General features: G+C 39.1%; 1 protein-coding gene across 2 annotated transcripts; it reads right to left on the bottom strand.

Moving 5' to 3' along the window:
* Positions 1-1,044: 1,044 nt before the first annotated feature.
* On the bottom strand, positions 1,045-4,016 carry LOC106869399 (ribonuclease P protein subunit p20). Of its 2 annotated transcripts, none has more exons than XM_014915122.3 (2): positions 3,859-4,016; positions 1,045-1,619 (listed from the first exon to the last, which is right to left on the bottom strand). In XM_014915122.3, exons 1-2 carry the CDS (start codon positions 3,940-3,942, stop codon positions 1,152-1,154), a joined length of 552 nt encoding a protein of 183 aa, XP_014770608.2. In that variant the 5' UTR covers positions 3,943-4,016; the 3' UTR covers positions 1,045-1,151. The 2 variants fall into 2 exon arrangements, with proteins under 2 accessions (XP_014770608.2, XP_089215119.1); XM_089358993.1 differs by lacking the exon at positions 3,859-4,016 and adding an exon at positions 3,664-3,801.
* Between the last annotated feature and the right edge of the window lie 12,085 nt (positions 4,017-16,101).

The raw sequence follows: 16,101 nt of genomic DNA, 5'->3' as shown, positions 1-16,101 counted from the left end.
AGTACCGAAGTGTTTAGATATGTGACAATTAGTAGGAGAGATATCAGGAGGATGTGCCAAAATTTCATAATTCAGGCTTTGCAACCTGTGCACCATAGTTTGAGAAGCCTAAGGCCGTGCATTATCATGATGCAAAATTGGGCCATCTCTATTCACTAATTTTTTAATTTTTCATGCATACAGTCAATTTCCTGACAATAAGATGTTATTACAGTTTTTCCCTGTTGCAAAAATGAATAACCCACTTTGTTGACCACCATACAGTGACCATCAAATTTTTAGGATGCAATGGTGGTTGTGGGTAGTGGTTTGGTGACTCTTCTGCATCTAACCACTGTCCTGTCCTCCTGCTGTTATCAAAGAGTATCTATTTCTCATCACATGTAATGAGTTGATACAAAAATGGTTCTCTTTCCAACCAAGAAGTCAACATGGAACATACTGTAAGGTGTCTGTTTTTTTTGAATCCCATTATTTTTGACTTTTCCAATTTTCTTTAAGTGTTGAGAAGCAGTTGCAGGAGATGTCTGGAGCTCTGATCTGATTTTTTGGACAGTTTCCTCGGATTTCGCTTAACCAAAGCATTCAATTCATCATGCCGAATAACTGATTTTGGTCTACCTCTTGGTTCATTTTTAAGGCTTTCATTTCCTGAACAAAATCTTTGGAACTATCTCTGAAAGTTCTAATGTCAACAGAATCGCTACCAAAAGCCTGCTTGAAGTTTTGTAGAGCTTCGGTAGCAGAGTGACCCAACTTATATTCGTACAAGAAAATCACTCCGTATTGTTCAGTTGTCAACATTGTCCTAAGAGCTGTGGGTAGCAATTTTGAATAATAGTATTGTCTAGAAAGTAAAAGAGCTAAGAGTAAACACAAGCATATAGAAACTCATTAAAAATCCATTTATAGACGAAACCCATTTAAAATACGGGTGACTGGCAAAGCAGATGGCTACATGCTGCTGGCATGAGAGAGGTTATCTCTCAGGTGTAAAGGGTCTGATATTTTACTGATTCAGATGAAAGATGACAAAGACATTCATTAGACTTGCAGACAATTATTTATAAAAATAAATTTCAAAATGTAAAACAATTGCATTGAAAAAAAAATAAAGGTATAAAAAAAAGATGGGTATTTATTCTGTTGACCTAATCTTTTAATTTTGGGGGTCGATACACTTTTATGTGAATTGCTGAATTGGTTCTCGTTAATGTCTCATATTCTAGTTTATCATTTGTTGGTTCCAAGTCATCAGTGAGGTAAACTGTTGAAGTGTTAGTGGATATTTCCACAGAACCGCAACCATTAGCCTTCAGTTGCAATGCTAAATTGACTGCTCTGTTAATAGCAGCTCCTAAAGCATGGATATAGACTTTGTTGCCATTGTCTAGAAATGTTTGACAACGAATCATTTGTGCTTTGAAATTAGTCTTTTTGCTAATGTATACATCATTAGGTCTCTTTGGAAATGTGCGTGGGAGCCGTTTCCTCAGAATATATTCTTCTTGATCAACTAGTTCACGTAGTTTCTTCTGTTTCTCTTTTCCCTTTGCCTCTGTAGACCTGGCACCTTTTCCTGCATCAGCCATTTTTGAAATTTGGACAATATGTCTTGGCTGAAAAAGAAGTTCACCATGGAAATTATAGTGTCAATAGGATTAGTAAGATCAACATCAAAAAGACACAATATACATTAGTAGAGAGTAAATAAGGTTGTTACCATCATGTTGTTAGTTTCAGTTCGAAAAAAAGAGACTTTTTGAGTTAAGCTTCATTTGACCAGCTAGAAATAGCAGTCACATCTCTCTCAAACTACACCTTAGAGTCAAAAACAGAATACATAATATAATGTCTTTATTCTACTAGATGAAGCCTGAACCACTAAAACAAATGAACGTTTCTCTACTCTAACAATTAGTACATGACTGTATTTTATAGAGCTACCATATGCAAAAAAAAAACAAAAGATAAGCGGTAATCTTCAAGTTTAGGGGGATAAAAAAATAAATAAAAATATTCAAGGTAAGTAACTGAACGTCTTACCAGTATTCTCCGTACATCTCTGTTTATAAATAAATCACACTCGTGATTTGATTGACGTTAGGGTTAGGGTGTGATTTATTTATAAACAGCTAGAAGAAAACGGATAATACTGGTAAATCGTTCAGTTATTTCCCTTGAATATTTTTATTTATTTTTTTTATCCCCCTAAACTTGAAGATTACCGATAAGCTACCGTTAATGTACTTAATGCAAAGCATATCGAAAAGTCTGATTAGAAATACATAGAGTAATGTTCCAGCCAAACAGAGGATGGCATGATGGTGGAATGATACAAAAAAACAGCAATAAAAACCATGATGTAGATCTGGAAAAGCTGTAAGCAAGGAATGATATCAGGCAACTAAAAGAGGTTTATAGCAATGTTTTACATTGTGAGATATTCTAGGATTGCAAACCAGTGTGGAATGACAGTGATGCATACAGACACCAAGAAGAAACATGTATAGAAATGCAGTTGAATAAAGAAAAGTGTGTGTGTGAGAGAGAGAGAGAAACTAACACAAGTAGAGCTATTAACTATTGAAGTTGGCAGTTATAAGATTGAAAGAGCTGTAATGGATATGATGGCAAGGAAAGCTGCAGGTCCATCAGGGATAGTGGTCATGGTGCTGAAAATATCTGGTGAAGTAGGACACATAGTAGTTACTTTACACAGTTAATCAAGTAACATAAGGTGTCAAAGACTGTCATAGCACTATCATCATCGACTAATACAAAGGCAACGAAAAAAAAAAAAGCTTAGAAAAGTGTACCGAAAGGAGCATCAAATTGAAAGACGAAATTATGAAATTGGCAGAGAGTTACAAAGCAGCTAAGAAGAGAATCAGCTTAGATGGGATGCAGTTAAGATTTGTACCTTTGCACCTGGTAGGGAAACCACTACTGCCTTCCCCCAGTGTGAGAAGTTTTTAGCAATACAGAAATTCAGAATGGACTAAGCGGAGCACAGACGAAGACGGAAAGTGTCGCCGAAAAGGTCACAGATGTGTGACGAAAGATTACTGGACAATGGACAGGAGTTAAAATAGGAATAATACAGAAACCTATTATCTGGGAAGTGACCATGCTCAATAAGTAGAGACTCTTTATTGTGTACTCAAAAGATACAGGTGGGGTCACTGGCAGGCTGCAGAGAAGAGCGAATTTGTTTGTAGCAGTTGAGCATGGGGATTTAGCATTGATAGTAAACCAAGATGGTAGGATGTAATTTGGAGGAAATTTGGCAGTCATTTCAACTAGAAATTGTGCTTTTTCCCTATTAAGTACTAACATATTTTAAAATTCTAAACAGCACCGTTGTCTTTTGGCTTTGGAAATTATTGCTCAGAATATAGCACTGAAAGACATTCGGAAATTGTTTATAAAAAGTATCAGAAAATTAAGATAACCAAAGCTAACGGACCTTGATAAATTTCATGTTGCTGCTTTCATAAACAGTTCGCAAAACTTAAGTCGTAAACAACTCTTTATCTTGGCCGTGTTTTACTATATAGGATAGATTTATAAGTAGTAAACTATAATAAAGAACTTCGAAGTAAACTATAATAAAGAAATAATAAAGAACTTCGAAGTATAGTTCAGAAAAAGTTAAGTTACCTTCAAAATTTTCGCTCTCTGTTACCATGTGGTAAGTTTTAATTACAGAAGAAATTAAATAGAAGATTAAACGCAAATGAAAATTAAATAAACTGAAAAGATAAAAATAATTTTACAAGAAATAAAATACTTTGAAATAAAAGATTAGTATATTATTTGGGTTAAAATAAAAATTCGTTCAGAAATTTCCCTTACCTGACACAGAGAGGATGAAACAAACTGCAGTTGCCGCCCTTGAACTGACTGTCCCACGTGACGTACATCCAGGTTATTTTTCATTTGCCAACTCTCCTGACATACCAAATCTCCTGAATTATGTCCCTTTAGAATCTGGGTTCAAACCTCGCCGAAGCCAACTCTGAATTTCATTGTTTCGGGTCGGCGAAATATTGTACTAATAAAAGAATAAAGTTGATTACATTAACTGTATCTTCCCCATATTGTCTATGCTTGGAAGCGTTTGTTCTGAATATGTTTAGTTTAACTACCATAGTTTCTCATATTTGATATTTGTCTTATATTTAAATATCTATTTAACTGTTCAGCGACCTACCTATCTATATAATCTACCTATTTATTCATTTATCCCTTTATCACTTTGTTTATTTATCCAGCTTTGTATTGATCTACCTACAAATCTATCCTTAGAAGTTTCTGCTTTCTCTTTCTCCTACCATAGACTGATATGAAGAAATGCTCTTCACTCTACGGTTCTAATCAAAAGTCCGAATAAAAGATTAAATCTAGTATTTTTATAAATATGTTTTTATATGAAAACAAAAACAATTACTTATAAACTAACAAAGTTAATTCATATTATGAGATATGAATGGAGAAATGTTATTTCTTAATTTCATCGTCTATTTGTCATTTGTCATACAGCAAGGCACATCAATATTTTATCTATTTATAGAATTGCCAACTAAAAAAAGAGCACAAATTATTGCCTCATGTGGCAATGGATTTATGTTCAAGATGACATCAACTTAGCTGAATGTTTTTGTTGGTGCTGCCAGCAGTGTTTCTTTTTTTTTCTCACTTTCACTTGACAGGTGGATACAAATAATTTGCAAATTGGGCCTCAATTCTGTTGGCATACTTCATGAGTTGTCATCAACTATGTAATGTACTAATGAGACAATAAAATGTCAATTATAAAAAAATTCCATCTAGTTGCAAAACACCCAACAAAAAAAAAACAAAGAAAATTCATTTAAAATTTCACAGGAGTTATAAAAATTGGTCTAGTGTAAACAAAACATGACAGTATGGAAAAAAGCATCCAGTGTACTTTGTAAAGTAGTTTGAAGATTTAGCTGAGATAATGCAGGATTGAGAGGACTCTTTAAGGCTTACCAAAAGCAAAACAACTTCTACAGGACTAATGAATGATAAAAATGTACTCAGTTTACTCAATAAAGTAGCTGGGTGTTAGGAAGGGCATCCAACCATAGACACCATGCTAAAATTAAGACTTTGGAGCAAGATATTATCTTCCAACTCCATTCCAGCATGAAAAGTCTGCATAGGATGTTGATAATTTTTTGTTCCTCTGCTAAATCAGTTGCAGTAATAAATCTTACAATCTTATTTTTTACTGTGTATTCAGACTTGAGCAGGACTGTATATTGAATATATATATATATATATATATATGAGGGGAAGTCAAAATTTATTCACACTTTTGCCATAACATATCTTTATTATTGTCACACTGCCTTTTGTGCATGCATGCTTATAGTTAGTACTATTGTGGTCACGTGATCGAAGTTTGAGCCTGATCACACCATTTTACTTTCTGACTTTACAGAGTAAGCATGGCTGCTCCACTAGAAATGTGCACCAAAGAAGAACAAAGAGCAGTGATCTGATTTCTCTGGTAGGAAGATGTGTCAGGTGCTGAAATTCATCAGAAGCTTTTAGCATAATTCTGGGACAGTGCACTACTGTGTAGAAGTGTGTATGAGTAGATCAAGAAGCTTAAAAGTGGTCAGACAAGCATGACACACAAGGATGTCAATCAACCTCCATCACTGATGAGAAGATTCAGCAAGCTTGAGAGACGGTAATGGTAAACTGGTTCACTTTTATCATCTCTCGGATCACTGCTTTTGTTCTTCTTTGATGCACATTGCTAGTGGAGCAGCCATGCTTACTCTGTAAAGCCAAAAAGAAAAACGGTGCAATCAGTCTCAAACTTTGATCATGTGACCACAATAGTACCAACTATAAGGCAGTGTGTCGATAATAAAGATATGTTATGGCAAAAGTATGGATAATTTTTTACTTCCCCTCGTATATCATCATCATCATTTAATGTCTGCCTTCCATGCTGGCATGGGTGGGACGGTTTGATAAGAGCTGGCCAAGCAGAAGCCTGGACCAGACTTCTGTAGCTGTTTTGGCAGGATTTTTACAGCTGGATGCCCTTCCTAACACCAACCACTCAGTAGAGTGAACTTTGCAAGGTTTTTACAGTTGGATGCCCTTCCAAATGCCAATGACTTTACAGTGTGGACTGGGTGCTTTTAAGTGGCACCTGCACTGACAGGGTCACCAAGTACTTGCAAGACAAAAAAAAAACTCTTTTGAGAGGGGAGGGGCATTGGAGGAGGTGATCTTGTGTTGAATGATGAAAGGTTATAGTGAAGCAGAGAGACAGAAACAGGCGTTTTGTTGTAGAGGAGGTACAAGGTTACTTGGCAGGAGAGAGAGAGAGAGAGAGAGAGAGAGAGACGAGGGTGGTGGAGAGGGAGAGAAACACTACTTTCAGAACATCCTCTACTATTGCTAACTTAGTATATATATATATATATATATATAATTTTGCCTTCATTCTTTCGGGGTTGGTAAAATAAAGTTCCAAAGAATTAGTGAGGTAGATGCTATCAACTAATGCTCTCATCTTAAAATTGCTGATCATGTACCTGAATTTGAAACCGTTGCAGAAGCGAGCTAGCAGAATAATTAGAGCATTAGAATAGTTTAAGTCTTAATCAGAGATTATTGTTATTATTTTTGTTGTTATCATTCCAACCTTACAGCTCATGGTAGATATGGTCAGAAATGATAAAACTCAAGTCTTTGAAGTGACAAGTCACTATGACATTGCTAATATGTGATCCTGAAATAAGCTAAATGTTATATTCATATCATGAAGTCTTAATAGATGAAAAAGATCTTTGATAATATTCTAGTATTACTATAGTAACACAAGACACATAGATATAAATAGTTTGTGTGTGTGTGTGTTACTGTCTCCTTGTTTTGACTCTGCGTGATGTTTGTAAATGGGTGTCACTACCATGTAAGCAGTATCCTTTGTTTCTAATTTTTCATGAAAACACATCTCTGGACATGGAGAAATATGATTTTACTTAGAAACAGGTAAGGGTTGGCAACTGAGACAGCATCAAGCCACAGAAAATCCACCTCAACAAATTCCATCCAACCCACATGAGCCTGGAAAAAAGGATGTAAAATGATGATGATGTTGATGATGCATTATGTGTGATGGAAGGAAATTTAGCTGGTTACTTCTTGCTTGAATAAATTCATGATAAAAGCTATTCCAGCCATGACATTGTTGCCTGTTTTTACATCAGAAACTACATTAAAGAAGGGGCTAACAACTTCTTCTCATAGAAGAACCAATATATGACTGAAACTGTCCAAGAATGGTCTAGAAACATGTAATATAGCTTGGAATGGTAATGATTTCTGATTTAGGCACAAGGCCAGTAAATCTGAGAAGGGAGAATTAGTTGATACGATGGACCCTAGTATTTGCCTGGTACTTTATCAAGCTCAAAGGATGAAAGGTAAAGATGACCTGGGTGGCATTATAACTCAGAATGTAAAGAACTGAAACAAATAGTGCAAAGCATTTTATCCAGTATTCTAATGATCCTATCAGTCTAGCATCGTCTCAGGAGGTAGATTTGAACCACTATTCTCAGGATGACAATTGCATGTAACACTATTACAGTCTTCCACTAAACCAATAATAATGGCTTCAAATGTTGGCACAAGGCCAGTAAGTTTGAGTGGGGTGGTGTACTTGTTGATGACATTGACTCCACTGCTCAACTGGTACTTATTTTATCTACGTCAAAAAGATGAAAGGCAAAGTCAACCTTGGTGGGATTTTAATGTACAATGTAATGTGTTGGAAGAAATATACTCACCTTTGCTAGCTGGGATGAATGGAACAATGTGAAATAAAGTAACGCTTACATTCTTTTTATGTTTTCCATGGAGTTTTCATGGGTCCAGCTAGTAATAATAATGATAACAATAATAATAATCCTTTCTACTAAAGGCACAAGACCCAAAATTTTGGAAGAGGAGACTAATCGGTTACATTGACCCCAGTGTTTCACTGGTACTTATTTTATCCACCCTGAAAGAATGCAAAGCAAAGATGACCTCGGTGGAATTTGAACTCAGAATGTAAAGATAGACGAAATGTCACTTAGCATTTTTTCTAGCGTACTATAATAATAATAATAATAATAATAGTAATAATAATAATAATAATAATAATAATAATAATAATAATAATAATGATAATGATAATAATAATAATAATAATAATTATGTAAGAGAACATTGGATCTGAGAGCATCAGATCTATCTAAAGTTCTGGCAGTTATTATTGATTAACATAACACATAAGCACCATTGTTGATGCTTATAAAGTCTGTCTTCTTGAATGGAGATAATTTCAGTCAAGAGACAGAAAAATTAGAAACCTCAATCTCAATATTTTCTCTCAGAACTCAGCTTCAATATTGTTTACAATTTGTGTGCTCAAGTATCATTAATTGTATCACAAGCCATATTTTAAGCTTTCTGAAATGTCATCCAAAAGAATTCACCATAGTTGTTTGCGACAATTTCAACAAACATGTTTTTCATTTCTCTATTCTTCATCAAATTCTTGATACATCTATCCTTGGTCATCACTGATTTGGTCATCTCTGACTCAGGATAACATGGTATGCTCATTGTGTTTATTACAAATTGATCTGTGATAGTATGGGTCAGTGATCAGTCAAAGATTCTGCTTGGACCACAAGAGCATGCTCTGGTAACCATCTGCAATACTCAAAACAATTTGGGGTCTCGGAAAGAAATCTTTTTTCCCCATGTATTCATTATCACTGACTCATTTTAACACTTTTGTAACAAATATCTCTGGTAAATAAAGATAGATATACTGTTATTAATTTTGATTGTCTGTTTCTTCTCTTTTTATATGTTAATTCTTTTTAATATTAGTGGACTATCAGACGTGTATTTTCAGTTTGAGGTAAGGTGTAAGCTAAAACATTAACAAATAAAGTAAAACAACAAATAAGAAAAAAAAACAAGAAAAAAATCTTGCTGGGTCTTGATCAACAAAGGTATGTAGAGAAACCTCGTAACTCAGGTTTATTCATACTTATGAACTTTTCAGAGAAAGGCTATGACTGGAAGTGGGTAAGGTGCAAATTCTTATTTACTTCAACGACACAAATATTTACTTATGAAAGAATATATTGCAATGCCATAAGATAAGATAAGAAAGATAAGAGCTTGTTTACAATTGAAGATTAACAAAGAAAGATGGGTAAGAAGACAGTTTGCAAAATTTAACAGAAATATCAAAATTATAAGCAATGCTTTGTCATTGAAGACTGGGTCTTTGGGTTCCCTTGTGCTACATTTCTAACAATAATGCCTGTTGATTTTTCCCCATCAAGTTTTTTTGCTTAACTTTTCTTTGACCTCATAAACTAAAAACAATTTTTAAAAATTTAATTCATAGAACTAAGTGTTGAACACAATACTTTGCAGCATTTCATTCCAGTTCTCTGTACTCTGTGTTCAAATTCCATCAAGGTCAATTTTATCTTTCATCCATCTGGGATAAATACATAAAAGTATCAGTCAAGCAGTGGGTCAATACTTTGTTTTTTCAGTGTTTTCTCTCTGAATCAGCTTCCAGTTTGCAGAAGAGTGGTGTCAAGACTGGGCCTGCTTTTAGCAGAATCCATGGAAGCAGGTGACAACAGATTCAAGGTGTTTAGGAGTTCTTGAGTTAGGGGAGGGGTGAATGATGTCAACTAACTCTTTAAAAAAATCCTATGAGTTAACAAGGTAACCTCTATGTGGTTGCATGGTGTGCTAGAAATAGCAGCTAATTCTCCTTTAAATCAAACCACAGTCCTATATAAACAAGGATATATTGGATAATGTAGTCTTAGACACCTGTAGAAAGTTGGGATGGTCAACTGCTGGAATACAGCTGATCTAAGGTATGTTGATACCGTTGTTGCCTGGCGACTAAACTAAAACAAAATTCACAAGAAACAAAACAAAAAATAAAATAAGCTTTTGTTGTTTTTTTTCACTTTTCCAAATTCATTTATTTTCTTTTTGAATTTTCCTTTGCAATCAATGAAGAATAACATCATTGGTTACAGAATGACATCACTGGTTTTCAGCATTTCTAATGGCAGATAGTGACAAGAGAGTATCTATATAACTCAGTGCTTTTAAGACTGGAAAAATAACTGTTCCTATGTGGATGAGTAAAAACTAGAAATCTTAATCCCAAGAATCTTAACCAAAATTTTAGAAAATGACTCCAGGTGATGCTGACCAAAACATCAGATAAATAGATAGATATAGAGATAGATAGATAGATAAATAGATAGGTAGACAGACAGGCAGACAGCTAGAAAGAGAGAGAGAGAGTATAAATTTATTTTAAATTCGATGCTATTCAAAAGGAGCATGTCACTGAGCCAGACAAGAAGGAATGTGCAAAGTCTTAGAATTACTATTGTATTCTAGCTTCATATCTGTTATTTGAACAATTACAATATATACAACCAGGACAGCCGATAGCCAGGAAATAGTTATTTCAATATGTTGAATATGTTTATAGATAAGATAATATGAACCCCTTAGCTTATGTTGTTATTGAACATACCAGTTCTGAGGGCTGTCATTCTATCCATGTAAATATATAAAAGGTGGCCTAATATTTTGTTTCCAGTGATAGTTCTCCACATTTGCTGACTTGTTAAGCAAGTTGTTATTGGAATATGTTCTAGACCTTGCTTCCATATCTGGAACTTCTCCAGTTCAGGTAGTTAGAAAACAAAAGTTTTATTCTGTTCTACATTTAAAAGATGAGGAATTATGTACATTATTTACATTTGACGTATATTTGTCTTCATCTTGTTTCATATTAACACAACGTTTCAGCTGATATACCCTCCAGCTTTCATCAGGTGTCTTGGGGAAATTTTGAACCTGGGTTCTCATTCCTAAAGTATTTTTCGATGTTATTATTATTATTATTATTATTATTATTATTATTATTATTATTATTATTATTATTATTATTATTGTTATTATTCAGGTCACTGCCTGGAATCAAACTTGGAATCTTGGGGTTAGTGGCCTGCGCTCTTAATCATTACGCCTTATCCTGTATCAGAATAAGGAAAAGACGCTCCAAGTGTGAGGTGTAAACCATCTTGAACTGACCAGGAATTGTGCCTGAGCAAGATATTCCAGATTTGCTTTGATGTTATGTTGTTCTTTAGCCTATGTTGCTGTTGTTCACATCTTAGACCATAGGTCGGCTTCATTGAGCAAACCTATCATTGAAGACATTCCAGCTGTAACCATCTTTTCATGTGTGTATCAGGAACTGTATGTTCTTAATTTGAAATGTTAAAGAATGATTTGAGGTAGATTTACCTTGCTATGTCTGACAAATTGAATGGCCACATACAAGCTCCACATAGGCTCTTTAAATGTAACTATTCTGTGTAGTTGGACTGATTGTTATGGCCCAAATCACTCCCCATAGGGGGTTATTGCCTTCAAAGTCAAGGTGTTCATATGTGTCATTTGGCTTGGTTTCTATAAGTGGATGCTAACCACTTTATAGCACATACTGGATGCATTTTCTTAGAGAGGTTGAATAGTCTTCAATGAGACAGGATTAGAGGGACCTCATAACCTTATACTTTCTCTTGTGAGTGGATTTGGTAGATAGAAACTGAAAGGAGCCCATCTTTTGTGTGTGTGTGTGTGTGTGTGTGTGTGTGTGTGTGTGTGTGTGTGTGAGTTTGTAAGTAATGACTTCCTGATGATGCTTTTTGCTTGCAGTCCACTGTGAAAACATAGCCAAACTTCTTGACATGTTGCACAAATCTTTGTAAAGGAAAGGTCCATTCATATGGTGTCATTTGTTCCCATTGTTCGCATAAAACAGGTTCTGTTTTTTTGTTATTTTGTAGACTGAGAGGTGGGGGCTGGTGACAAAAAGGGCATCTGCCTGTAGAAAAACTTGGCCCCTAACATATTCTTATCTGTCCCATGCAGATGGAGAGAAGTAGATGTTAAAATGATAATGATGACAACAACGACGATGATGATTAAAACAAGATTTGAGTTGACATGTGCTCTGGTGATAACGTTGAGCATGTGAATGTTTGGAAAGTCAGTAGTGTTTAATTCACATGTTTATGGAAATAAATGTTGTCTTGTGTGACACACGTAGAGTGGATGGAAAATGTTGCTAAGATAAAAGAAAGGCATGGAGTATAGTTGAAGAAAGAGAGAGGAAAAGAATATAGACAGGTACACAGATAGGTAGATAGGTAAGTGGATAGGTAGATAGGTAAGTGGATAGATAGATAGATAGATAGATAGATAGATAGATAGATAGATAGATAGATGGATGGATAGATAGATAGATGGATGGATGGATAAATAGATAGATGAATGGATAGATAGATGGATAGATGGCTAGATAGATAGATGGCTGGCTGGCTGGCTGATGGATAGATAGATAGATAGGTAGATAGATAGATAGATAGATAGATAGATAGATAGAGATGGAGGGAGAAAGAGAGAGATTAAAGTTTTCTGATCTCCCTACCAATTTCTTACTCTAGCTGAGCTCTGCTGTAGAGAGAAAGAGAATAACTTTGAATTTCATTTATGTGGTGTTATGGGCTGTGACGAGCTATGTGTTGTGGTGGAGAGGGGTGAGGCAAACAGAGGTGAAGCCAGACCGGAAGGGTCAGATCGGAAGTCGGCGACATGCGGTCGAAGGCTAGCATGTGGGGCCAGTCAGAAAACAGAGAGGTTACGAGAAAGACGTGTTCTGATCAGGAGCGATCGTGTACTCCGCTGCGGTCGACAAGGTAAGGTCCAACGTTTCATTCTGTCCTTTTGCTTCTTGTTGTCTTTCTTCCTCCATCTCACCACAAGCTATTTCGGCCCATAAGAAAAAAAAAAAAATTATGAGTGTAGTCTGGATCGCTAGTGATATGATTAAGCCGTTTTGCGCCGACACGGACATGGTCGCATGGCTAAAGAAGATGAAGCTGGTCGCGAAGCTCCAAGGGATATGCGACTTGGCAAGTTTTCTACCGCTCTACTTGGATGGTCCGGCGTTGGCGCTATTTTTAGAGATGGAAGAGAGGGACCAAGTTAGCGCGGAGAAAATAGAAATCCGCTTGATGGAGGCCTTCGCAGAAGGAATGTTTGAGGCATACGCTCGCCTGGGGAGAGCGAAGTGGACCGGCGAACAGGTTGACGTGTTTGCCAACGAACTTAGGAGGTTGGCTAGACTGGCGGTGTACGAGGGAGAATCACTGGATCAAACGGTAAAGTTGGCGTTTGTGACTGGGTTTCCTGACCACCTGTCGGTCGAATTGCAGAAACTGCCGGACGTGAGCACCATGCCCATGGCGGATATAATATCGAGAGCTCGTATGTTAGTTTCCTGTCGTAGGTCGTCGCCGATGGCAGCAGCGGCGACAGCAAAAGGTGGCCGGCCAAGGAGTGGCGGAGAGGGGTCGAAGAAGGAACGTGTGCGACCGTTCAAAGGACAGTGTTTCCGGTGTCAGGGCCCGCACATGGTGCGAGACTGTAAGTTACCTAAGCTTGAGGTCATCTGCTACCGTTGTCGTGAAACGGGGCATATAGCCAGCGAATGTCTGCAGGGAAACGGTCTAAGGGAGACTACTGCGCCAGCGGTCTCCCTTTCAGATCAATAAAGGCGCCATTTTTTCTACCCGTTGTTGATGTGCTAGTGGATGGGAAGATGTCGCGTGCCCTTGTGGACACGGGCTGTACAACGACCCTGATAACTCCGGGAGTGGTTGAGACGTGGAGTGGAGAAAGCAGTGTGAGGGCAGTCGACGGAAGAGAGGTACGCTGTGAAGGCATTACTGACGTGCAGATTGAGGTGCAGGGAGCAAAGCTAACGCTGCAAGCAATTGTAGTTGGCCACTTGGTGGATGAGATTGACGTGGTGTTGGGGATGGACGCCATCAACCGTCTTGGTGGCATTAGGATTGCAGGAGATGAGGTCACGTTCGGAAGCGTGGGGGCATCGTGCGCCGTGAGTCGGGACCGCCAGGGAGAGCAGAGCCCCGTCGAGGACAGCGCCGCTTACACCATTGAAGACAAAGATTTTCAGGCGGCGTTTGATGGTCGGAGGTGGACGATAGAGTGGCGATGGAAGGACGAGCCCCCACTACTAAAGAACAGGGTGAGCTGCTACCAGTATACGTTGAAAGGTCACGCCGGCGTCGAGTTCGACGAGGAGGTAGAGAGATGGATCAGGGAAGGAGTCCTTGTCCCGTGGAAAGAGGAGGTGGTGAGTGGAGTGCTGCCCCTGATGGCGGTGGTGCAGCCGACGAAAGGAAAAGTCAGACCGGTGCTGGACTTTAGGGAGCTGAACGACCATATATCGTGCCACACGGGAGGCGAGGCAACGGACGTTTGCGGTGAGACGTTACGTGTGTGGAGACAGTCGACCAAGGCAGCGACGATCGTCGACTTGAAGTCGGCATATTTGCAGCTCCGTGTGAGTGACAAGCTGTGGCGATACCAGCTGGTGCGGTACAAGGGCCGGACGTACTGTTTAACCAGGCTGGGTTTCGGGCTGAATTCCGCTCCGAAAATTATGGCGATGGTGCTCAAGTCCGTCCTAGGGAAAGAGGAGAGGATAAGGAAGGCCACCAGTTCCTACATCGACGACATTTTGGTTGACGAGACTGTAGTGCCAGCCACCGAGGTAGTGAGACACCTGGAGAGGTTAGGGCTGATTGCGAAGCCGCCTGAGTCGATGGTGGGGGGAGCTGCGCTGGAGCTGAAGCTACAAAAAGACAGATCGGGCGAGCTGGTGTTCCGGAGAGGAAACGAGATCCCTGAACTGGGCACCAGCGTGAGTAGGCGGGAACTGTTCTCGGTGTGTGGGAAGCTGGTGGGACATTACCCGGTTGCAGGATGGCTTCGGACAGCATGTAGCTTCATCAAGAGACGAGCCGAAGGAGCAAAGTGGAATGACAGAGTTGGGGAGAAAACGACCGACATGATGCAGGAAGTCTTGGTCAGAGTGAGAGCAGAGGATCCAGTGAGGGGCAGTTGGTATGTTCCCAAATCAAAGAGTGAGATCGTTTGGTGTGACGCCAGTAGCATCGCAATAGGGGTCGTCTTGGAAATGGGAGGCACCGTGGTGGAAGATGCAGCCTGGCTCAGGAAGATGGATGACTGCAACCATATCAACGTGGCAGAGTTGGATGCCGTGCTGAAGGGGGTGAACCTGGCCTTGAAGTGGGGGCTGTGCACCATCGAGATTAGAACCGATTCGGCCACTGTGCTTGGTTGGGTGACGACAGTCCTCACCGATGAGCGGAGGGTGCGAACCAAAGGGGCTGCGGAGTTGCTGGTAAAGCGCCGATTGGGAATATTGCGGGAGCTAACCGCTGAGTTCGATCTGGAGCTGAGCGTAATCTTTGTGCCTTCCGAAAAGAACAGGGCAGACGTCCTAACCAGGGTAAAGCGAGCTTGGTTGCAGGTGCCAGAGGATGCGGAGCGGGCTGTGGCTGCAGTATGTTGTCTGAGTGACTCGGAGTTGAGGAGACTGCATACCATGCATCACATGAGAGTGGACAGGACGTTGTTCCTCGCCAGGAAAGTTGACTCCGAGGTAACGAGGCGGAGCGTGCAGAGAGTGGTTAGCAGCTGTGACAGGTGCCAGTCTATTGACCTTGCTCCGGGCGTACATGAGGCGGGAAGTATTCCAGTGGCCCACAACTGGAAACGACTGGCAGTGGACGTAACACACTACCGGCAGGGGACGTACCTCTCAATGGTTGACTGCGGACCGGGGCGGATGGCCATATGGAGGGAGATGAAGACGGGGACTGCAGAGGAAATCGCAGGAGTGTTAAATGGGATATTCCTGGAACGAGGCCCCGTGGATGAGCTGCTGCTGGATAATGGCACTGCATTTCGCTCGGAGGTGCTGAAAGAAATGCTTGACGGGTGGCAGGTCATACCGGCCAAGTGGAAATGGAGTGGTGGAAAGGCATCATCGTACCATCAAGACCATGGCAGAGAGGGGCCACA

This window comes from Octopus bimaculoides, chromosome 10, assembly GCF_046866305.1.
Source record: "Octopus bimaculoides isolate indiv1 chromosome 10, ASM4686630v1, whole genome shotgun sequence".
NCBI classification, from domain to species: Eukaryota; Metazoa; Mollusca; class Cephalopoda; order Octopoda; family Octopodidae; genus Octopus; species Octopus bimaculoides.
The sequence above is the reverse complement of the archived record's forward strand: the minus strand, read 5'-3'. Positions and strand labels throughout refer to the sequence as shown.

What these genes read in the sequence shown, in the direction of transcription:
- LOC106869399 (XM_014915122.3), bottom strand. Translation starts at nt 3,942, where the DNA reads ATGAAAAATAACCTGGATGTACGTCACGTGGGACAGTCAGTTCAAGGG. An exon ending in TTTCATCCTCTCTGTGTCAG is followed by an intron (nt 1,620 to 3,858) that starts GTAAGGGAAATT and finishes CTTCTTTTTCAG; the next exon opens with CCAAGACATATTGTCCAAAT.